Source organism: Thunnus maccoyii, chromosome 24, assembly GCF_910596095.1.
Source record: "Thunnus maccoyii chromosome 24, fThuMac1.1, whole genome shotgun sequence".
Lineage (NCBI taxonomy): Eukaryota > Metazoa > Chordata > Actinopteri > Scombriformes > Scombridae > Thunnus > Thunnus maccoyii.
In genome coordinates, this window is record NC_056556.1 from 6,111,316 (window position 1) to 6,135,905 (window position 24,590).

The 24,590-nt window shown below is 39.0% G+C and overlaps 1 protein-coding gene and 1 pseudogene across 7 annotated transcripts in view; both read right to left on the reverse strand.

Moving 5' to 3' along the window:
* Positions 1–15,596, reverse strand: part of LOC121892195 (NACHT, LRR and PYD domains-containing protein 12-like) — a 100,026-nt gene extending 84,430 nt beyond the window's left edge. For 2 of the 7 annotated variants that reach the window (XM_042405101.1, XM_042405096.1), the window contains exons 1-9: positions 15,310–15,596; positions 12,975–13,044; positions 12,620–12,794; positions 10,893–11,015; positions 9,783–9,905; positions 8,670–8,792; positions 5,106–5,353; positions 3,241–5,029; positions 1,822–1,995 (exon numbers count right to left, since the gene is read on the reverse strand). In XM_042405101.1, the coding sequence (XP_042261035.1) occupies positions 1,822–1,995; positions 3,241–5,029; positions 5,106–5,353; positions 8,670–8,792; positions 9,783–9,905; positions 10,893–11,015; positions 12,620–12,750 (2,711 nt within the window). In that variant the 5' untranslated portion in view covers positions 12,751–12,794; positions 12,975–13,044; positions 15,310–15,596. The remainder of the gene's footprint in view (positions 1–1,821; positions 1,996–3,240; positions 5,030–5,105; positions 5,354–8,669; positions 8,793–9,782; positions 9,906–10,892; positions 11,016–12,619; positions 12,795–12,974; positions 13,045–15,309) is intronic. The other 5 variants (XM_042405100.1, XM_042405099.1, XM_042405097.1 and 2 more) reach the window with 4 other exon arrangements.
* Positions 1–20,880, reverse strand: part of LOC121892421 — a 174,542-nt pseudogene extending 153,662 nt beyond the window's left edge.
* Between the last annotated feature and the right edge of the window lie 3,710 nt (positions 20,881–24,590).

Below are 24,590 nucleotides of genomic sequence, written 5' to 3' on the forward strand. Positions count from 1 at the left end.
TAGGATTACATTACATTTGATGTAATTACAAATAGCTATTTCGGAATTCTTTTTCCACTAAAATTTCCCTAACTTTGCTCTGCTTCACCTTCTTAGCATCATTTTTGGGACAGGTAATGTTCACATGTTGTTTTATGGTTTACTAGAGGTTTTGGACTGCAATTGCATAACTTCAAAGGGGATATTTACTATAATACTGTTAAGTTGTTTTTTTTTTTTTAGGTGGAAATGAAATCTTTCATTTATGCCATGTTCCATCTTCATTTACTCTGACCCAGTAACATCTATACTGATGCTTACACCTCTGCACAAATCTCACATGTGTTACCTTTATTATGATATAAAAAGTGTTCATATAAACCTTGTAGTTGCAGAGATATACTGTATTTATTATGAGTATGCCATTTTCGAGCAGGGGCCTGAGTCAGAGGCCTAGGGCTTAAGAGGTTAATTAGATCAAACTAGATGTGTTGGACAAACCTAACAATTAATTAACACTTAATCAAAATTGCTGGAGCCTTCAATGGTAAATAACCCGTAACTTTATCCTACAAATCTGAATCAGAATCATCTTTATTGGCCAAGTATGTTTACACATACAAGCAATTTGACTCTGCTTTAGTGGCTCTCAATGTTCTTACACAGAATAACAACACAACAATCTTCAGAAATATACACAAGGAATGACTATATACAGGTGAAACTGTTTCTGTGAACTGTAAACAGGATTGAAATAATAGTGTAAAGAAGTGAAGAGTGCGAGGAGTGATGAGATAAATATTAAAAGGTAAAAAAATTACGCTACTTCATATACATATATTAGGTGGTTATGTACAGTATATTCAGCCTGTTCATACACCCACCGGGCGCACAGGCCAACAGTTAGGTCTACAGTTAGGTCTACAGCCTACAGGACACAATTAAACATCTATCTGCATTCTTTTAATAATAATGTGTTATTTACTTGCAATTAGTAGGATAAACGTGAACTTGCCCAGCGCTAAGCTAACGTTAGCTGGTCAACTACTATCTGTAGCAAACCATTATTTATCTGTCCATCGTTTATGTTTTCACTGTCACTGACTCGTTTTCACTGATTGAACTTTCAACAACAATAATATGAATCTTACTGTTTTTATTCCATCATGTTGAATTCCGATGTTTGTTCTGTCACTCAGAACTATGAGCTAAAGTTTAGATTTACTCTCATCATCACCGCTGACTGACTGTGAACAGTGCCAAACACCAGACTTTCACATGACTTCCCTTTTAACTGGTGGTGCAGCTACACAAAGTAACATCATTTTCTGCCAGGAAGCATCATGCACATGTTGAAGTGTAGCAGCTCAGACACGACTTGAGATACAAACTGTATTTGGAAATATGATTTGCTCTCTTTGTCTGTACTCCTGTATGAGAGTATTAAAGTGTGTGTAAGAGAGACTTTATGTATAAATTCCTACAAAATAGTGTGTTATCAATGCTTAATATAAAAGATATTATTCATGAATATGCAATGAAAGTCTTGAGCTTTTTCCCATTTGGTTTATAGATTTGAGTTTCACACACAAAATTATAACCATTAAATTGGTCTAACATAAAGTTGTCCAATAATTTCAACAATTTCTTACAAATATCAGACCCTTTCGATGGTAGACTAAATTCAAAGTGAAACCAACTGTTCAGGCATTTTGGATTTTAAACATTTTAGTGATTTGTGAAATACAAATGAATCAAATTAAATCTGAAACTTCTATTATGAATTTAAATAACTGGGTACATACAAGATGTACAAGAGGAAAACACAGTCAGTGAACTGACCTCAGAGTCTCCAGTCTACAGTTTGGACTCTCCAGTCCAGCAGACAGAATCAATCCTGAGTCCTTCAGGTTGGAGTTTTCACTCAGGTCAAGCTCTCTGAGATGGGAGGGGTTGGACTTCAGAGCTGAGGCCACAACTTCACAGTGAGTCTCTGAGAGTCCAAAGCCCTTAAGCCTGTTATTACAAATTATATTACATTTAAATATGTTAAAATCAAACACTTTTATCATAAATATAGACACTATGCATTTTGATGACAAAACAAATTTTGTTGTGGGGGTCAGCAGCTCCATATAGTGCGTATATGGTAAAATGCTGTCTGTTGTGATAAAACGCTGACTGTCAAAACACAAATCCTTAAGTCCTGAAGTTCTTCTGCTGGATTTGTATTAAAACTAGGAGGTGAAGGATAAACTGTAAAATGTAACATTGTTTACAATTGAACAGAATAACTGTGTTCATAAGTGTAAACACATCAACTACAAAGATTTTCTTGCTCTCAAAGTTTTGGTTACAACCAAAGAACAATTGTTGTGAGAATAACTGGTTTACAATTTTGCCAACAAGCAGCAGTAACACAAGCTGAACACACTTTAATAGTTTGTTAGTTTTACAATTTGCATGTATGTAAAGGAGGGATGTATGATATGTCAGTGACTGATATTTTATCAAGAAATGAGAAAATGTAACTACTGTATTGTTATTGTTTTGGTATTTGAATTCCAGCCAATAATTGTGTCCAATAATGCAGAGCCTTTTTACAGTGAGTACAGTGAGACTGTGGACTAGAGACATCATTCTAAACCTGGTTGTGAACAGGGACTTTTTTTAAGGTCAGGTTTTGTGTTGGTACTGGAGCAGACTGAGAGTAACAGAGCAGACATGGTTTTAGAGTAGATTATACTAGTCTGTACAGTCCTGCCTCTCTTGCCTTTCTCTCCTCTGCTCTCTGTGTTGCTGCCTGTTTGCACAAGGCCAGCGTAACTTACAAACAAACATAACCTACATTGGTTTAAGATAAATAATATTGGTTATCGTATTGGTATCAGACACAACAAACATAATTATCAATTGTTGTCATTGGCCCTGAAATTCCACATTGGTGCATCTCTAAGGTGATTCACACTTTACAGCATGCACCATACATTTACATTATACTTTACTGTAATATTGATATGATTGATGTAATATTGGCTTTATAATGTTGATATTTTGTTTCCCAATCACTCTAAACACTGTAAAACATTTAAAATGTTAAAAATGTTTATCTTTGTTACAGGTACAAAGAGAACAATGTTTGGAGACCAAATAGGCTCTTCAGAGTTGGGTACAGAGGCAACAGGAGGTATCTAAAACTTCTTGAACTGAGCAGCTGGACAGTGACTCATTTATAATGTTGATAATCACATCTAGACTTACACAGCCTTTCTGCAGTTCCTCACAGCTGGGATCAGTCTCAGTCGTCCCTTATCTGATGTGTTGTACTTCTTCAAGTACAACTCATCCAGAACCTCCTCTGACATCTGCAGCATGTAGGCCAGAGCTGAGCAGTGGATCTCAGAGAGTTTCTTCTTTGATCTGTTCTCTGACTTCAGGAACTCTTGGATCTCCTGATGTACTGAGCGGTCGTTCATCTCCATCAGACAGTGGAAGATGTTGATGCTTCTGTCAGGAGACACAGAGATGTTCTTCTTCTTCAGTTTGTTGATGGCTCTCTGGATGATTTCTGGACTGGTCTTTTTCTGACCCAGCAGGCCTCCTAAGAGACTCTGGTTGGACTCCAGAGAGAGGCCATGAAGGAAACGAGCAAACAGGTCCAGATGGCCATTTTTACTTCTGAGAGATTTTTCCATGGATTTCATCAGGAAGACATCCAGGGATGAGTGACTATATTTTTTTCCCAGGAAGGCCTTCAGTACCTCTGTGTTGCTGCTGGTGTAACAGTGGTACATGTAAACTGCAGCCAGAAACTCCTGAACACTCAGATGAACAAAGCTGTAGACTGTTTTCTGGAAGATCACACTCTCTGTTTTGAGGATCTCTGTACAAAATCCTGAGTACACCGAGGCCTCTGTGACATCAAGACCACACTGCTCCAGGTCTTCTTGGTAGAATATGATGTTTCCCTTCTTCAGATGTTCAAACGCCAGCCTCCCCAGCTTCAGAAGAACTTCCCTGTCAGCCTCTGTCAGCTCCTGTGGACTCATCTCATGTCCCTTATCATACTTGTGCTTCTTCCTCTTTGTCTGAACCAGCAGGAAGTGTGAGTACATGTCAGTCAGGGTCTTGGGCAGCTCTCCTCTCTGGTCTGTAGTCAACATGTGCTCCAGAACTGTAGCAGTGATCCAGCAGAAGACTGGGATGTGACACATGATGTGGAGGCTCCTGGATGTCTTAATGTGTGAGATTATTTTGCTGAAGAGATCTTTATCGCTGAATCTCCTCCTGAAGTACTCCTCCTTTTGGGCGTCAGTGAAGCCTCGTACTTCTGTTACCCTGTTAACACATGTAGGAGGGATCTGATTGGCTGCTGCAGGTCGGGAAGTTATCCAGATGAGAGCCGAGGGAAGTAGATTCCCCATGAAGAGGTTTGTCAACAGCATGTTGACTGATGACTTCTGTGTGACATCAGACACGACCTTCCTGTTCTTGAAATCTAATGACAGTCTGCTTTCATCCAGGCCGTCAAAGATGAACAAAACTTTACAGACAGCCAGCTTCTCTGCTGTGACCTTCTTCAATGTTGGATGGAAATCATGGATCAGCATGAGAAGACTGTACTGCTCATCTTTGATCAAGTTCAGCTCCCTGAATGAAAAGAGAATCACCAGACTGACATCTTGGTTTTCCAAGCCCTCTGCCCAGTCCAGAGTAAACTTCTTTACTGTGAAAGTTTTTCCAACACCAGCGACGCCACTCGTCATAACGACTCTGATGTGTCTCTGTTGGTCAGGTAAGACTTTAAAGATGTCGTGACACCTGATTGGAGTGTCATGGAGGATCTTCATCTTGGAAGCTGTCTCAAGCTGCCTCACTTCATGTTGGGTATTCACCTCTTCACTCTGTCCCTCTGTGATGTAGAGCTCAGTGTAGATGCTGTTGAGGAGGGTTTCACTTCCTGCTTCATCAGTTCCTTCAGTCACACATTCACATCTCCTCCTCAGACTGATCTTATGTTCATGTAAAACCTCCCAGAGAGCAACATTCACTAAAACAGAGAAAAAAGTGAGACTCAACATCTGACAATTATTCATTATCACCAACACAAAAACAATCAGTCTTACTTTGTACAGTGATGGTCTGACTGTCTGTCTGCAGTCCAGATCTTGTCCTGGATCTTTTTCCACACTGAGGACAGGAGAAGTCTCCTGATGAAGCAGACTGGTCCCAGTATGAGTTGATGCACTGTCTGCAGAACCAGTGTCCACAGCTGGTAGAGACTGGATCCTTCAGGATGTCCTCCTGACACAAAGAACAGCAGGACAGCTGCTCCACCACAGAAACACCACTCCTCCTCTTCCTCATCCTCTCTCTATAAAGACATTTCTTTATCACTAATATGCTTCATTGATTGTTGTTGAAAAATATTAAGATTTGGCAAACACTGTCTAAAAGCTCAGACAGTCACAGAGAACATTAAAAGTGTAGCTTCTTCTCTGACAATAATTATTAATTTTATTCAAACTCTCCTGTTTTCATAAATACATATTTAAGTCTTGTAAACTGACATAAAGAGATTCATTTGTCTCTCTGCTGAAAACAATCTTTAAAAACAATCTTATCTGGCTGTCTTACTTAACATTTAGTGATCTGCTTGTAGTTTGCTGTTAACACAAACTCGACACTTCCTGCAGCTGCTTCGCTGTAAAAGCCTTCCATTAAAGAGAGATGATTATGTCCTTTACTGCTTTACAGTCCCTTTGGGCAGCTTATCTTGGGTTAGTTAGGTTTGAACTGAGGTTAGAAGTGGTCTAAAACTTGTGGTAGACCAGCAGTCTGAAACACACAGCATGTAACAGTGTGTGACATGCATTAGTAAGGTCCACTTACTGATGATTCAGAGCTTTCAACTGCAAGCTCCAAAAGATTAGTAAGTAGACCTTTGAGCTTAATTTTCTTCACTATATTTTATATAAGCAGTTAGCTGAAGAGAAAAATCCAACACACATTATCAAGGTGAGCAAAGCATTTCTACAAATAACCTTTTCACCACATGTTGCACTATTATGATATGCATTCAACGGGACATCTGGTAGCTTATAACAGCAGACCTGAGGTATATTTTGAGTAAAGTAGGGAATTAGAAAAATAATGAAATATAAACCATTTATATATCTCCCATTTTAATTAACTTAGAATAGGGATTATGATTATAAATAAAATCTAACTCACAAACTAACTTACTACTTTTTTCACCAAAACATCCAAAAAAGAGATGGCTGTCTCTAGTTTGTATCCCAGTATACCTCACAAGGACAGCCTGGAAGCTCTGAGTTATTTTTTGAATCTCAGAACTGAATTGGATCCCTCAATGGAGTTTTTGTTATCTTTAACCAGGGAAGTATTGACAAAGAATTATTTTAAGTTTCAGGACCAATATTATCTCCAACATCAGGGCTCAGCTATGGGCTCACTGGTGGCTCCGTATTATGCAAGTCTGTTTAAGAGGAAATTTAAGTTAGATTTTATTCATAATAATAATCCCCATTCTAAATTAATTAAAATTGGAGAATATATAGATGATTAATTTTTCATTTGGAGTGGTAGTGCTAATGACTTGAAAGAATTCCATGCATACATGAACTCAAGGAAGGAATCTATTAACTTAACATTGTGTTTTGATGTTGGATGTATCTCTTTTTAGGATGTTTTGGTGAAAAAAAGTGGGAACCTCTATACACACGGCAGTATATAAAAAGAAAACCGAGAAGTTTACCTTACAGTCAATTATTGGGGATTAGACGCATCTGTAAATCGGAGGATTCATTTGAGTCACATGCTAAAGTCTTATGTGATAATTTTAAGTGTGTAGGGGTTATGGAGAGACGTTATTGGATTAGTATCTTAAGAGGGTACGCCTAGTTCAGCGATCAGAGCTACTTAAACCAAGGGAGGGATCTCTTCTCGGGGCTTGGCACTAGTGTCTACATTCAATTCTATCTTTAAGTCACTCCAAAAAGTAGTGAGTGAACATTGGCATATTTTTGGAGAGCAACCCCCATATTGCGAGTGCATTTCAAATTCCATCAATACTTTTATAAGAGGTCCTCCAACTTACGCGACCTCTTGGTGAAGTCTGATCTACCTAAGAGTTACATGCACTTTTTGTCTCAGATTCCCAGTGGTAACTTTCCTTGTCATAATTGTGTACACTGTTATGCTATTATTCAGGGTAATTATTTCACCCACCTGAAATCTGGTGTGGAGATTAAGGTTAAAGGCAGGATTACATGCAATACCAAATATGTTGTTTATTTGTTAAGATGTCCATGAAATTTATATTACGTTGGTAAAACAAAACGAGAGTTCAAAACTAGGATCTGTGAGCATAAGTGTTCCATCCACAATCATGACGATATATCATCTATGGCTAGGCATTTTAACAGCCATAACCATAGTTTGTCAGACTTACATTACATGAGCATTGAAACTGTGAATATGCCACGGAGAGGTGGCAGAGACAGAATCCTTCTACAGAGGGAGACGTACTGGATACACTCCCCGAATATCCTCATTCTTGAGGGGTTGAATGAACAGATTTCATTTTCCTGTTTTCTAGTGAAGAATCTGCTACTTGATTGAGGTGTTTGCATTTCAGTTTATTTTTTTTCTATTTTATTTTACTTTATTCATTTTATTTGTTTAATTCACTTTATTTTTTTTTTTATTATTTATTTATTTATTTATCATTATTATTATTATTATTATCGGTGGTAGTAGTAGTAGTATTTTTATTTGTCTCTCATGAACTGAACAGAATTTGGTTTCGTTTTGGTTTATTTGAGTTCTATGAGATGTCATAACTCTATGCTCTTAGAAATTGTGAATATGCCAAGGAGAGATGGCTACAGGGACAGAGTTCTTCTGTAGAAGGAGACATATCGGACACACTCTCTAAATGCCTTGACTCTCAATGGATTGAGTAGGAGATTTCATTTTCCTTTTATGAACTTAAGATATTTTCTTTGTATGATCTGTATATAATTCTCTATGATGTGCCACATGAATGAGATTTGATTCTTATTTGATTATTTCCTTGTCTTTTTATTTGTCTTTTTACGAACTGGACATAAGTCGTTTTTGCTTTTTTGTTTATTTTGTTTATTATGTTATGACTCATATGTGTAGCTCCCTCTGTTTGGATGAACCTGATGTGTCAGTTGTGGATGTCTATAATAAGCTCACCTGTTGTGGATTGTGTTGATTGCCAGCATACACACTGAGGAAGGGCACCTGTCCCGAAATGTCTAAGTGGCAATTCAAATTTAAAATCAGTAGACTAGGTGTGCTGTCCTAATCCCCTTCTTTATTCAATGTCAATATTCTAAGGATTTAGCACCCGGCTTTTTGATTGTGAGTTGAGTGCGTTGAATTACATACTTTGAGTAAAACGTGAGAAAATGAATTACACATTTGAAACACATCCTTTCAGTGACAGTGACTTCAACGTTGGGGCAAAGATGTATGAATATCTTTTTGAAATGTAAATTCTGACATGGAGGGTTGCTACAGAAATACTATCTGTAGTTTCTGCATCATGAATAGAAATATTGTAGCAGAGCAGCTTGTCTTCATCCTCACTGAATCATGTTCCATCAGGTCAGTTTACAGCAGAAACAGTCTCTTACTTTGTGTCTGAGGGTCCAGGTTCATTACTGAAGTTCAGAGGAGGACGGTGGGACCGGTCACTCTTCATAGACAGACAGTCCCATGCTGGAGACTCTGCTCTCTGTCTGTGGTCTGTCTGACCTCTGTAACACCACCAAGATGTTTTTATTCATATCATGTGAATCCTTGATAAATTCTCTGATGACAAAGCCATTGAAGGAACTCTAAACACACAAACTGCTGCTCCTGCAGATAATAAGTCGCAGATTAGATCACAGCTTTTCTAAATGACTGACAGCTGACACAGATACGAACTCAAAGTCAAAAGCTTTGCAATTTAGCATCACAAAAGTCGTTACAGGTCACCTACCAAATTTGAAGTTGCTCTGGTTAATTCTCTGGGAGGAATTTGTTAAAATACAACACTTATAATTGGCTTCACTTTGCAAAAAAAAAAGGCACAGTAAATTCAAAGTGGCTGACTTCCTGTTGGACTTAGGGTATGTGTCCGAGAGGCTTTTTTTTTCAATCTGAAGATGTTACATCTGCCTACCAAGTTTCTTACATCTACATCAAATTTAAAGGTTGGGGTTCTGACTTTAACATTTTCTGGGGGGCACCCTTGAGCTATTTTGCCACACCCAAGTCCAAGATCCATATCAGATATCAAATGTTGCCCCTTTTAATGCATGTGAAAAGTTTTGTGAGTTTTCAAGCACCCCTAGCAGCTCTTAAATGCTAAACGTAATTAGGGAATGCTATAGAGCCAACCTGCCACACCTAAGCCCAACTACGATATCAAATTGAAATATTTACTAGTTCGAACATGGATCCAAAGTTTCTTGACTTTTTGTGCATTCTAAAGGCCTCAAACCTGTGTTTGTAAACTGAAAATTGATGCAAGAAATCCAAAATGGCTGACTTCCTGCCGGGCAGAAAAAAAAACTTAATTATGTCCTGAATGATGAGGACAATGATCCCACCAAATTTCATGAACATCAAAGCAGATTTATTCCAACATGGCTCTGTGTTTGAGGGCGCTATGGAGTAGGCGGTGCTACACAAGTGGATCATTAATGCAGCAATACATTTAGCCATTAGTCAATCAGTTTACAGCAGAAACAGTCTCTTACTTTGTGTCTGAGGGTCCAGGTTCATTACTGAAGGTCGGAGGTTGACGGTTGGACTGGTCACTCTTCATAGACAGACAGTCCCATGCTGGAGACTCTGCTCTCTGTCTGTGGTCTGTCTGACCTCTGTAACACCACCAAGATGTTTTTATTCATATCATGTGAATCCTTGATAAATTCTCTGATAACAAAGCCATTGAAGGAACTCTAAACACACAAACTGCTGCTCCTGCAGATAATAAGTCGCAGATTAGATCACAGCTTTTCTAAATGACTGACAGCTGACAAAGATACTAACTCAAAGTCAAAAGCTTTGCAATTTAGCATCACAAAAGTCGTTACAGGTCACCTACCAAATTTGAAGTTGCTCTGGTTAATTCTCTGGGAGGAATTTGTTAAAATACAACACTTATAATTGGCTTCACTTTGCAAAAAAAAAGGCACAGTAAATTCAAAGTGGCTGACTTCCTGTTGGACTTAGGGTATGTGTCCGAGAGGCTTTTTTTTCAATCTGAAGATGTTACATCTGCCTACCAAGTTTCTTACATCTACATCAAATTTAAAGGTTGGGGTTCTGACTTTAACATTTTCTAGGGGGCACCCTTGAGCTATTTTGCCACACCCAAGTCCAAGATCCATATCAGATATCAAATGTTGCCCCTTTTAATGCATGTGAAAAGTTTTGTGAGTTTTCAAGCACCCCTAGCAGCTCTTAAATGCTAAAAGTAATTAGGGAATGCTATAGAGCCAACCTGCCACACCTTAGCCCAACTGCGATATCAAATTGAAATATTTACTAGTTCGAACATGGATCCAAAGTTTCTTGACTTTTTGTGCATTCTAAAGGCCTCAAACCTGTGTTTGTAAAGTGAAAATTGATGCAAGAAATCCAAAATGGCTGACTTCCTGCCGGGCAGAAAAAAAACGTAATTATGTCCTGAATGATGAGGACAATGATCCCACCAAATTTCATGAACATCAAAGCAGATTTATTCCAACATGGCTCTGTGTTTGAGGGCGCTATGGAGTAGGTGGTGCTACACAAGTAGATCATTAATGCAGCAATACATTTAGCCATTAGTCAATCAGTTTACAGCAGAAACAGTCTCTTACTTTGTGTCTGAGGGTCCAGGTTCATTACTGAAGGTCGGAGGTTGACGGTTGGACTGGTCACTCTTCATAGACAGACAGTCCCATGCTGGAGACTCTGCTCTCTGTCTGTGGTCTGTCTGACCTCTGTAACACCACCAAGATGTTTTTATTCATATCATGTGAATCCTTGATAAATTCTCTGATAACAAAGCCATTGAAGGAGCTCTAAACACACAAACTGCTGCTCCTGCAGATAATAAGTCGCAGATTAGATCACAGCTTTTCTAAATGACTGACAGCTGACAAAGATACTAACTCAAAGTCAAAAGCTTTGCAATTTAGCATCACAAAAGTCGTTACAGGTCACCTACCAAATTTGAAGTTGCTCTGGTTAATTCTCTGGGAGGAATTTGTTAAAATACAACACTTATAATTGGCTTCACTTTGCAAAAAAAAAAGGCACAGTAAATTCAAAGTGGCTGACTTCCTGTTGGACTTAGGGTATGTGTCCGAGAGGCTTTTTTTTTTCAATCTGAAGATGTTACATCTGCCTACCAAGTTTCTTACATCTACATCAAATTTAAAGGTTGGGGTTCTGACTTTAACATTTTCTAGGGGGCACCCTTGAGCTATTTTGCCACACCCAAGCCCAAGATCCATATCAGATATCAAATGTTGCCCCTTTTAATGCATGTGAAAAGTTTTGTGAGTTTTCAAGCACCCCTAGCAGCTCTTAAATGCTAAAAGTAATTAGGGAATGTTATAGAGCCAACCTGCCACACCTAAGCCCAACTGCGATATCAAATTGAAATATTTACTAGTTCGAACATGGATCCAAAGCCATTGAAGGAGCTCTAAACACACAAACTGCTGCTCCTGCAGATAATAAGTCGCAGATTAGATCACAGCTTTTCTAAATGACTGACAGCTAACACAGATACTAAGGGGAAGATGGGACAAATTATTTGAATGAATAATTTTTAATATACAAACACAAAATCAACCACTGGGGACAGAAAAATAATGTCATTGGCAGAGGTTATTAAAATTAAAGCTGCAAGCAGCAATGACCGATGAATGATTTTTGAGTACCTTGACCCCAAGACTCCAGGAACAGCACTGGGATTTGAAGCAAATTTGACATAGCAGCCGAACCATGTAATTACAACTTCCAGGTCCGTCACGTGTTGCCCATTGGCGCAAAAAGCATTTTTCCTACACACAATCATAGGAAAAGGCTAAACTGGAAGTAACGAGCTAGGCCGGCAGAAGTCTCTGGTGCATATGCTCTATGGGCCTCACAGATGCGGAAGATCTGAGTAATTTTATAACTGGAAGTTGAACTTTTTTGGCTTCATGTATGGATGTATAAAGAGAACTGGATACAGCGTCGGAGGCGGGGTCCTGTTCATTCCTATGAAAGTTGTGGTGAATGACGCCAAAAAAGTTTGACTTCTGAGTATAAAAGTATTGTGCTTTGGAGCCTACTGGCAACGCCCGAGCCAAATCACTATAAAAGATATAATTTCCCCTCACTTCTGATGCATGTGCAAAGTTTTGTGAGTTTTCGAGCACCTTTAACCCTCAAAAATGTGATTCATTACAGAGAAGAAGAAGAATTGCTTCAGATACAATAGGCCATCGCACCACTCTGACCTAATAATCTCTACAAAAACAACAGGTTCCTCACACTTTCAGTGCCAGGGCCCTAATGAGTCATATAAATGAGTTGGTAGCAGCTCTCTTACTTTGTGCTTGAGGGTCCAGGTTCATTACTGAAGGTCGTAAAATGATCGTTGTACCGGTCACTCTTCATAGACAGAACGTTGGATACTGGAGGCTCTGCTCTGTCCTCCTCTTCCTCCACACGAGCACTCATCTTGTGGACTTCAGTCAGTCTGAGAGGTAAACCAGTAACACTGACTGTGAGATTAGAAAGCAAGATTCAAGAGAAACAAATTATTCAAACAAATTATTAACTCCCCGTTTTATTTCCTCTCTTTATATCCACACAAGTTCATTCTAACTCTTCTCCCCTCTACAGTCTTCAGGGAGGAATTTGAGACTTTCATAGTAAAATAAGAATGTTTTATTAACACTCACCCTGCGTCAGACGTCAGTTTTTATCCATCTGCTCTGCTCCGTTGAAGACTTTCAGTTCCAGTACTGCCACCTACAATAAATCACACGACTCTGTCAATGTGTGTGTGTGTGTGTGTGTGTGTGTGTGTGTGTGTGTGTGTCATAAACATGTTTATGAGGATCTCTTTTGGGTTAAACAGGTTCAATTAAAATAGGTTTTGGTCAAAATGTTAGTACTTCAGGTAACCCTTTATAATACAGTTTGGAGTGTAACTTCCAGTCATTACCATGTAATTTACCAGAACTTGCAGTGTTATATAACTTTTTTCTTTTGAATTTTGCCTTCATTTGTTAGTCTAGGACAGGTCTTCACACTGAGTTGCTGAGTTCAGTGTCATCCTCAAGGGAACATCAATAGTAAATGTTAAATAAAATTTGTCTTATCAAATGTGTTGTGAGGATAAAACTTAGCCTACTTTTAATCTTTGAAATGATTTCTAGTGTTTCTACATCTTCTTATTCTGTTGTATGATTACAGGCTCGTTTACATTTTCACTTGGTTGAATATGACTTTTTGCTGTTCCTAAAACAGAAGTTTTCTGCAGGTACTTGGTATCAGCGTTTCATCTCATATCATATTAAGTACTTTATTCATGGTTCTGATGATGTCGCTCGTAATTAACAACCCCTCCTCTTTCACACACTTTGTTTATTCTATTCATAAACATTGAGCTGTTCTTGGGGGCGTTTGTCTGTTTTAATGCCAGTTTCGTCCTACATTCGAATACACATTTTCACAATTTCATCATTAGACTTCAGGGGTTTCTTATGTTTTTTCACAGTGCTGTCAAGTCTTTTTTCCCTTGGTTTTTACCTGCATAACCACATAGAAATTTGTTTTGGGCTCTGAGCGCTTCGAAAACACAGGTGACCTACGCTCAACACTGTACCTGAACGCCTCCTGTGTCATCGGGAAACTGCTGAGTGTCTATCACGGTTTGATGTCATTTATGGTCGCTCTAGCTTCTCTGTCCTCTCCTCTGCTCTATTTGTCGGTGTTTGTGTTTAGCTTAGTTATTATCGTGTATTAAAATGTGTTAAATTCCTGTAAATTTAGCTACTGGCTGAAACAGCCCCTCCTCTCAACCAGCAGCAGAGGGAGGAGGAGGAGGAGGACAGGATGAAGATACTGACTGATGTCTGTGTTCTTCATTCTTTTTAAAGTTCACGCAGTATTTTAATGTCAGGAATATTATTTATTTTACTGACATTTTTTTATTTCTTTAAAGTGAGATATTGTTGGATTTATATAGTGACTTTGGCGACTGTTCTAAATTTATTCTCTCTTTAATAATTCAAAAATCCCCAATTCTTTGGTAATGAAAAAGAACCATTAAGAGTATTGATAAATACTCTTATTTCATTCCACCAGTGCAGTCAACAAAGCAACATAACTCATCACTATAACGACCATCTCTACTGTTATCAGATCATTTTCAACACCTGCAGACACAAACATGGTGAAAACTGTTGGTTACGTTACCTTTAGATGCTGAAAATAATCTGAATCAAGATGATGAATGAAGGTGAAATTAATCAGCAGCTTCAACCAGGAAACCAACCAGAAGAAGAACAAACATGTAACTCACAGCAGGAGGTTTTTAAGGTCTGTTGATTCACAAACAGTCTCAACTCTCTGTATTCATCTTTAACCTGAAGTGTTCTTTAAGGAAATCTGATAACTGAACAGCAGCTCTGAACTTTGAAACAAAAAACCCGGAACAATAGTCAAATATTAACAGACTTTATAAATCTTTATGGTTGGATCATAAAGTCTGATGCAGGGACGCTGGAAGTCAGTCAGAGTTGAGGTCGCTGAAGAGAAAGTCTATATAATGATGCAACATTCATAATTTCTGTATAAACTTGAACGGCCAACAATAATTTACACCAGTTTTAGAACATTTTACACTTCAACAGAAAGCAAACTTGAACACCACCACTACCGAATAGCGAAATAATTTCGAGCAAATAAAAAAAACTTAACATCGTTTTTTTCTCATCCTCCGGAGCAAGGTTGCTACCTATATTGTGAACAAATGGACTGCATTTAGAAGAAATTATAACGGCTTAATTTGCCGACAACAGAACGGCAAAAACTTCCTGTTCTTTCAGCGAGGGCTACGTGAGAAAGAGTTCGACACAACACCGGAAATACCACGCAAACAAGTTATCTACCCATTTTATTTCCTCTCTTTATATCCATAGAAGTTCATTCTAACTCTTTTCCCCTCTACAGTCCTCAGGTAGGAAAATGACTTTCATGGTAAAATAAGAATATTTCATTAACACTCACCCCGCGTCAGACGCCATTTTATCCACCTGCTCCGTTGAATTTAGTTTCACTTCTGCAACTTACAAGAAATCACATGACCCTGAGGGGAGAGAGACTTCAAATCTCTTCCTTCTCCAAGTCATCCAGTAGTTGCTGAGTTCAGTGTCATGCTCAAGGGAACATCAATAGCCAATGTTAAATAAAATTTGTCTTATGGAGTGTGTGTTGGGATTTAAACTAGTAACATTGTTTTAAATATTTTTAAAAAAATACAATCAGCACCTCTTGGGATACTTTGAAGGACAAAGAATGCTATCGCCTCCCTTTTTCAATCAATCAATCAAGTTTACTTAAAATCTTGTGCCAAAGATCTTGTGCCACATTATAATTTAAAACAGATGAATAAAAACTAATAAAGGACTGGAAACGGACCTGTTCTTGAGTTTCTGTCCGTGCAGCATGAGCAGGCTCTGGGCCCAGGTCATGTAGAACTGCAGGTGACCTGACTTCTCCAAGCACGCCGCCACAAAGCCCAGCAACTTCTCAACGTAAATGTCCGGAAGAGAACCACAAACCACTCGGACTGGAAAACACACACACACACACCCCCAATCCATATTGTACAAGGATTTTCAGCTTCAAATACACAGTAACATTATTTTACATTTAACTACGACACCAGGAGGCGCTGCGTTGTGGGAAAGATGGTCACTCACTCTGATCATGCGGCACCGTTTCCAGCACTTCCTGCTTGAGGGCTTTTTCATTGAGTCTGAACGCCAGAACGATGGCCGACGCCCAATCCTGGAGCCGCAGCTGCTTGCGTATGCTGGCCGGCGTCACGTCAAGGTCGAGGTCATAGGGGTCAAAGACTAGAGATCCATCAAGGGAGTAGACCAGCAGGCCCTCGGTGGTGGTGGCGGCCCAGCTACGACCTGAGAGAAGGAAGAGGGAACTACTTTATTTACCAGCTGACAGCAGACATTCCCCTCAAAGGCTCCATCGTCTTCTTAACGTGAAAATAAATTAAATTTTAAGTGTGTAATGTGAACAGTATGTGTTTTTATTTCCTTGATGTTTACAAATCCTTTAGTTTCCCCCCTCATCTAAATTCCTGAGCTTCTTCAACTTAATTTTAGACCATATTTGAAGATTTTTGTTGATGCACATTATGTTTTATTGTGAGAGCTGCTAGGCAATTTTATGATTGTACCTAGAAGTATGATGGGTGACCAGGCCAAAAATTAAAATATTTGGACTGTTTTTGCTGAATTAAAATGTTCAGAACTAACAAACATTTCCAAAACTGTAAGGAAAGCCATCTAATTTTATAACATATCATTTTTTTCTCCTCGGTCAGATTTTACTCGTGAATATTTGTTCAAAACACTTGGTGATGCCAACTTCTCTGCATGAGGAAAAAAAAAACCTCTCACTTGTAATTCTGTTACCTACCAGTAGGGGAGAAACGCAGCGAGCTGACTCTGATGTCTGGCTTGAAGTGTCGGGAACTCATATCACCTTCAAAGAGACACACAGAGAGAAAACAACAGTGAGCACAGGGAGTGAAGTGATGCAACATCAGAGATTGAGGGAACACGATCTGAAGACCTTAAGCAACAACAAAGTGTCTTTAATTGAACACTTTGTTGAAAATATGTCTATTTAAGGAGAAAAACCAAAGTGACTAAGAAATAAACCACTGCTGTTGGGTGAAAAAGATAATAATAATAATGATACTTATAATAAAGATAATGATTGTTTTTCTTTATGAAAGCTCGTCTGACTGTTAAAGGACACTTCGCACCTCTCCTGACTCCAGGGAGGCTGATGTTGACGCTGTCGGTCCAGGAACTCCTGAAGGCAAAACAGGACCACAGTCTCTGGTCATGTACATTTGCAACTGAAAAATATTCTTCTATCTTTTTAAATTACATTTTTTTTTTTACCAGGATACTATCTATTTCTACATTTGAAAGCACTAACAAGTCCTTCTAACTGAACAAAGTTTCAGATTTCATGATGCATTGCTCTAAAAACTGTGGCTGAGCTGAATGTGAGGTCTTACCTCCATGGCATCGAAGGACAGGTTGCAAGAGATCTCAAACTTCTTCATGAGCATCTGCTCCTTGACGTTGTAGATGCAGACAAACTTGGACTGGCCTCCTGCCAAAATAGACTCCCCGTCCGCAGAGTAGCACAGCGACGTGAAGGACCTGATAGACAGCAAAGATGACACATAACCTGAATCATAAATCCTGCAAATGAAACATTTCCTCTATGGTTTGGACCAGAGGAAATAAACTATGAGAGAACTGCAGACAGAGGGTGTGATCCTGCCCACTCACTTGCCCTTGGCCGACTGCTTGGCTGTGATTTTATCGGTCTCTTTGCGGCCCATCTGCAGGTCGTGGCGTCCAGCCACCGAGCCGCTTTGTGTGGCTGTGTGAGGGTTCCAGAAAGAGATCTCACCGTTCAGAGTGGCCACGGCCAACTCTTGACCGTCAGGGCGGTAAGTCACTGACAGGCCTGAGAAAAACATGGAAAGAAGTGTGTGTTTGGTCACGTTAAGCAGAGTTACTCCACATTATTCTGAATAGCTTGAGTCTTTGTGTTAATTATTTCAAAACATAAAGAGCCTTGAAATTCTCAAAATAAGTTTGGATACTTTTAGAAATTTTCTACAAATGCACAGGAATCAAACAAAACCTGAGAAAAAAAAATGTTTATAACCACTTTAAAGAATAATTTAAATCTTTACAAATCCATGTGCTTCTACCAATCATTATTTACCATCAGAGGTTAGGGGAAGTGTTTCCTTGACCTGCCAGCTGTCCATCATGTCCCACAGCCGGATGGTGCGATCCCACAAGGCTCTGGCCAAGATGGACTGGACTGGACTGGACTGAAGCACAGGCAGCTGACTGGACCCTCATGGCCCCCAAGGACCTAGTCACCCACAGGGAGGAAGGAGACGAGGTCAATAAGAACATATTTATACCGAAGCCAAGTTTTTTTTATTACATTTCACTGAAAAAAATGTCTACCTCCATTATGTGCCTACCTCCAGCAGTCTGCCTGTCTGCATGGACCAGAGGAAGATCTCAAAGGAATCCTGGGCTCCTGCGCTCACCAGCTCTCCACTGACATCTACTGCGAGGGAGGAGAACTGCGCAGGACGAAGCAACGTGAACGTCCAGAAGTTTCGGTATCTGTAATGAATATATGCACACACAAACTCCTTCATACATATACTGCTAAGTTACAGATTCATATATTACATCCTCATGCTCATTCTCCATCTCTATCAAACTTTGGAAGCGAACCAGCTTCACTGTAAGTTCACCTGTGCAGGTCGAACGCTCGGACCGTCCCGTCCAGAGAAGCGTTGACGATGACAAAGCCGCTGAAGGTGAAGGTGACGTTGGTGACGCTGTTGGTGTGCTCTGTGAAGGTGACGAAGCAAAGGCCGCTGTTGGTGTTCCACACTTTGACCTGCGGAAATGAAACCACAGTTTGATGTCAGATACAAACACGCTGAAATCAAAGCACAGGGTTGTTTTTTTTTGGTTTTGAAATACAATGAAAGCAATTTAAAGTCTGGTGAGGTTACATGAAAATTAAAATGTTGAATCATCTATGACATCAGTGTAGATGCAAAAAATACATAACTGTCTGTCAAAAGACAAGACTGACTGAAACATTTCTCTATTCCTGTTTGAGAGTTTTCATCCTTACAGATTCAAACACAATGGAAATTAAGTCATTTATTTTGATTTTTTGACATTTTTACATGAGTCCTGGTGTTTTTCATGCTCATTTTAGCCTTGCAACAAACTAACTTTTCCTTTTCCAGGTTTCAATTTGGTTTATTATTGAAGCTGAGGAAAAAAACTGTGACCTACCTTGAAATATTCTTCATGTAACTTACGTCTTGTGGTTTTTATTCCACAAGAATGTAATGAGAGCTTCTTAACAACAACAAAAAAGTGTGGATATATGTAAAACGAAATGAAACAATCATTTATTTCTAGACTTGTATTTTTATTTCTTTTTTTTCCAAGCTCTTACAATCATTATATTATTTCTCCCTTTTTTCAACAACTGCATATAAATTGAGAAAAATGCTGCATTTGGAAGATGTGGAGCACTCACTTAGCCATCGTTGCCTCCTGTTACGATGTACTGTCCATCAGGTGAGTAAGCCAGCGAGGCCACGTTGTTAAAGTGTCCCTGCTGCTTGAAGACGTACAACTCGCTCTGCCACTCCCACACCAGCAGCTGACCCATCCCTGAAACACACAAATATCCACAAATATCCCAGAACAATAAAATACTTCTATTTTAAATTTTACCAGCACTGGTATGCTGCCCAAGCGGCTTAACTGTTTCCTGTTTTGAAAATGAGATCTAATCATTTAATTTGGAGAGAAATTGCCTCTTGTGTGCTGTAGACTGTGAATGTATTATTCTACAGTATTATTGTGTGAGAGGATGTGGACAGATCTATGGGTGTGGCAGGAATCACTCCAGGGTGTCTGATCAGAACATTAATTTTGTGGTGTTCAGGTGAGAGTGTGGAAAAAAGGAGATGCAGAGTCCAGGTCTAAGGTTTAGGCTGTTTATCTAAAGGTGTGTGATTCTGTAACAATAAACACACAGTACAGACTGATTAGCGATCGAAAATCTAGCATATCAACCTAAACTAGACAGACATCTGCCCAGATAACAGGTAACATACAGAGATAAAGGCTGGTAATGTTTGTGTAATAAGCTAGTAAATATAAATAAAATATTAGCTAATATCATAAAATATTAGCAAACAGTGAATTAGCAAACTGCACAACATATGAATGAGTCACTGTAACAGTTACTAATAAACAAGCATTCAGTGTATAAGGATATAAAAATATAAAAATAATGACAGAAATGCACTGAAATGATAGTCTGAATACAGTTACACAACTCAGACTATTACAAGCTAGCAGCTAACTCTGAATCACGTCATGTAAACAGAAAAACCACAACTAACTCTCTAAAATACACTCGTGGCTAAATATAAACACTAACTGCGTGTAACATAAACATGAGCGAATATTAAACTCACGTTGACGCACACACTCAGAGAAATGTCCGTTAGACGTCACCGTGACCCGAGGTAGGATCAGCTCTGACGTCACCTGCAGGTCTCACTCACTGCTGCGTTCGCGTGCACGCGCAGTGCGGGCACACTGAGCTCATGCGTACAGAGCATAATCAGACACAGGAGATATCACGGGGAAATATGAACAGCTACATGGCCTTTTTTACAATTATGTTTTCAGTATCTTTGGATCCCATATGGCCTGATAAAATAGTAAATTAAATGTTTCAAAATATATCAGAATTTCTACATAATCCATCTGGGTTCCCTTCATATTCTAACAGAGAATGCAAATGTGTTTCATGCTAAAAGTCACATGGCTGACGTTAATAATGCACACATTCATGTACAGTAATAATTCATTTCATGCTTTACTAATATTGACATGAATGGGTGATTTCAAAAGATATTAATGTACATATTTCTCTCCTCTGACCATGCTGGTCCATCTGTTTCTCTTTTTGTTCCCTTTAATCCACTGATGTTTTATTGCTGTGCTATCTACCATGGCTACTATGTACAGTATGAGCATTTCTTTCTTTCCACAGGATTTGATAAGCTGTTGCAACATGTACTGTATATGTGCAAAGCCACACACACACCAACACTATATTTACAATTTCCTTGCACAATGAAAACTGTAACTGAAATGTAATATTCAGTTACATATTAACAGACAGGGAGCCCAAATTAACTCACTATGACAACGCTAAACATGTTTATGGTCTGTAATGTAATACAGTGAATGATGAGTATCTTTTTGTGAGTGTATGTGTGCGTTTATGAATTGAATTACGACAATGATGAGGTCTATTTGAGTTTGTGTATACAGTACTGTGCAAAAGTTTTAGGCACTAAAAGTAAAGTGAGAATGCTTACAAAAATATTGCTATAAATTGTTTTAATTTATCAATTAACACCTTACAAAGTTGAGTAAACAGCAGAAACCTAAATGAAATCAATATTTGTTGTGAGCAGCTTTGCCTTTAAAACAGCAGCAGTTCTCCTCGGTTCACCTTAACACAGTTTTTCATGGTAACTTGCAGGTAGGTTGTTGTAACCATCTTGGAGAAAAATGTTCTTCTGTGGATTTATTATTTAGGCCGTCTCAGGTGCTTCTTCATGTAATCCCAGATTGACTCCATGATATTGAGATCAGGGCTCTGTGGGGACAATACCACACTATCTGTTGCAGGACTCATCATTCTTCTTGTTGCTGAAAATAGTTCTTTATGACTCTAGCTGTATGCTTGGGGTCATTGTCATGTCATGAATAAATTTGGGACCGATCAGACACCTCCCTGATGGTATTGCATAATGCATAAGAATCTAAACATCTAGGGTGCCTAAAACATTTGCACAGTACTGTATGTGTTTGAGAGACTTTGTGACAGAGAAATGAAAATAAGTGTGTTGATGTCCATGTTGTAAAAGGAAACAGCATCATAATGCATGATTTGAATTAACATGGCACCATAAGGAACGTACTGCATGTGAGTGTGTGAAGAAGAAAGAGGCAGCATCAGATCTCACCTTATTTAATAAACATGGAACCAGATTTGTATTTCTGCATCTTTTTGTGTGTGTGAGAGTCATTATGATTAAATATAAATGTTACTAGATTTGTGTATGTGAGTGAAAGAGAAAGAAATTATTGAATAATCATGAAACCAGATTGAAAGCAGCCACTCTGTCTCACAGCTCTGTAATCACTAAATGTCGTTTGGGAAGTGACCGTAAGCACTTTAAACCACCGACGTGTTTCACAATCAGACCAATGAATAAAAGATTTGAGTTTTAAATGCCTACATTTTAAATTTAAAAGAAGTGGAGATGTGGGACTGTGGAAAGTAGATAAATCAAATGATTGTGCTCTGCTTTTCTGATTGAAGTTGACGTCCTTTCTTACAGCAACAGATACAAAAGCAGATGCTGGAGTGTCAGACTTCATAACAGCAGTGATGGTGTTACTGTTTACAGATCAGGTGGGATTAGGGACAGCAGCGTTTAATGTCACTGAGGTTTAAATTGAATTTATATTACTGACAACACAACTTGTTTAAAAAGAGAGCATGAAAGAGAAAAGACTGCAAATGGACCAGAGAGAGTGCAAGAGAAACAAACTGATCTCTAACTTCATTTAACAATATACAGTTTAAGGGAAGACAGTGTATTTATATGCACGTTTAAGCCTAATAATCCCTTTTCATGTATGAAATTTCATCCTGCACTCATACAACAGTGATGATATAGACTGCCCACTCCTGCACTTGATAGAGTAAATACATGTTGTGCTGCAGCATTTGGGCCTCCTGTTGCTGGAGTCTTTATCACTTGTAATTGAAACTGAAGTCATGCTGTTCTTGGTATTTTTTGTGGATATTTTGTGTTGGTTTTAACAATCTGCATGATGTTTTTAGGGATCTTTTTAAAGATAGAGATATAGAAAGAAAGAAGAAAGACACACACATACACTCACTCAGTAATAGACCCTGCAAGATGTGAAAATATAATCATAAATAGTTTTATCTCCTCATTTATCCTCTTTTTTTTGCAAGTAATTGAATGTGAATTTGACACCAGCCAGCAGCTGGACAGATGTTGAGTGGAACACCTCTTCCTCCCTAATACCTGCAGCAGGGGAAACACTCATACATGTAGACACACACATGCCAGAACAGCAGGTGGCTTCCTGTAACAGCGTCACTGTTCTTGTTCAATGCTGCGTCGACACTGGATGTACAACACAGGGATTGACATGAGATGCATTTTCAGTTTTTCCTTTTCAGTCCATCGTATAATTATCACTCAATATTTTTTTTAGCACTTTTATGATATTGAGAAAACAGCAGGAATGAATAGCGTTGTTCTTTCATTTCTCTTCTACCTTCAGCTACTAATCTCTCAGATTGTTTTCTCTCTTTTATCACGTCCGTATGGGCAAGATGAACATTTCCTAAAGCAACAGCCACCTGTGAATGTACATGAAGGTAAAGGAGTTGTAGATTCATTGCTTCTACATTTGAGCCGCAGCTCTTTATATAGACTGTGTGTGTGTGTGTGTGGCTGCAGTTTCTCATGGGGTGAGGCACTGAGTCGTCTGTTTCTGCTTCAGTGAAACTCTGTAGCTGAAGCTGCCACCACCAAGACATTACAGGCCATAGAAAGACTGTGTGTGCATCTCTTATCAGTATTGAAGGGCATCATTTCCACTGGGGATGGGGAGGACATGACCCTCTCACTTCCAAGTTGTGTCCGTACATTTGCACTTTTACAGTTTGAGTCACTTTGTGGACATTTATTTTTTTGCCATTGGTTTCTCCTCTCAGGCTACACACAGGCTGCCTGAAGGCCTGGACATGCTTGACACCAATAAGTATGCAAACATGTTTATTACTTAGTAGCTGTTGTGTATCGTCATACTGGAAGGTCTGGTGATAAGCCTGACATCATCTCATCTCATCAAGCCTGAGACCAGTGAAATGTAATAATCACACAAACAGGGATGATGGTGAACACTTTCAGACAAACTCTCCTACATGACATTTCTTGTCTCACTAAGTTTTTTATGAAAAGTGACAGAAATGAAATGATGAATGAAAAAAAGGACCTTAAGAGAGCGGTTCAAATCCTGCAAAGTGTCTCACCTCTGCACACCTGGCCGATCGCTGCATGAAATGGACATGCTCGTCAGATTGTCAGTTTCAGTAACTTAAATAATTGTGGGACGCAGCCCCCACAATCCCATAATCAGCAATTATGTGGCAGGAGGGGGTGTCTGAAACCCCCTCCTGCCACAAAATCAGGTGTGGCAGGAGGGGGTTTCAGACACCATGACGATGTGATTCCATAAATCCTGATTTGTACAGATGTTTGGGGCCATCTGACAGGACCCGACACAACTTAGGCCCCTCAACAAGTTTTAGAAAAAAAGTCAGTAGCTGTTTGTGTTCTTCCTTGTGTGTGTGACTGTGTACATTTGTGCATCGGCACAGTCCTGTGCACGTCCTCGCAGCAGCTTCAATATCTTGTGACATGGAAGGGCTTGAAAGGAAAGAGAGGATGGAGCAAAAGAAGGAGAGAAAGAGAAGGTGAGAGAGATGAGAGAGGTTAGGGATTGATTATTGATCGCTGTGGAGTTGTCAGGAGGCCGAGGAAA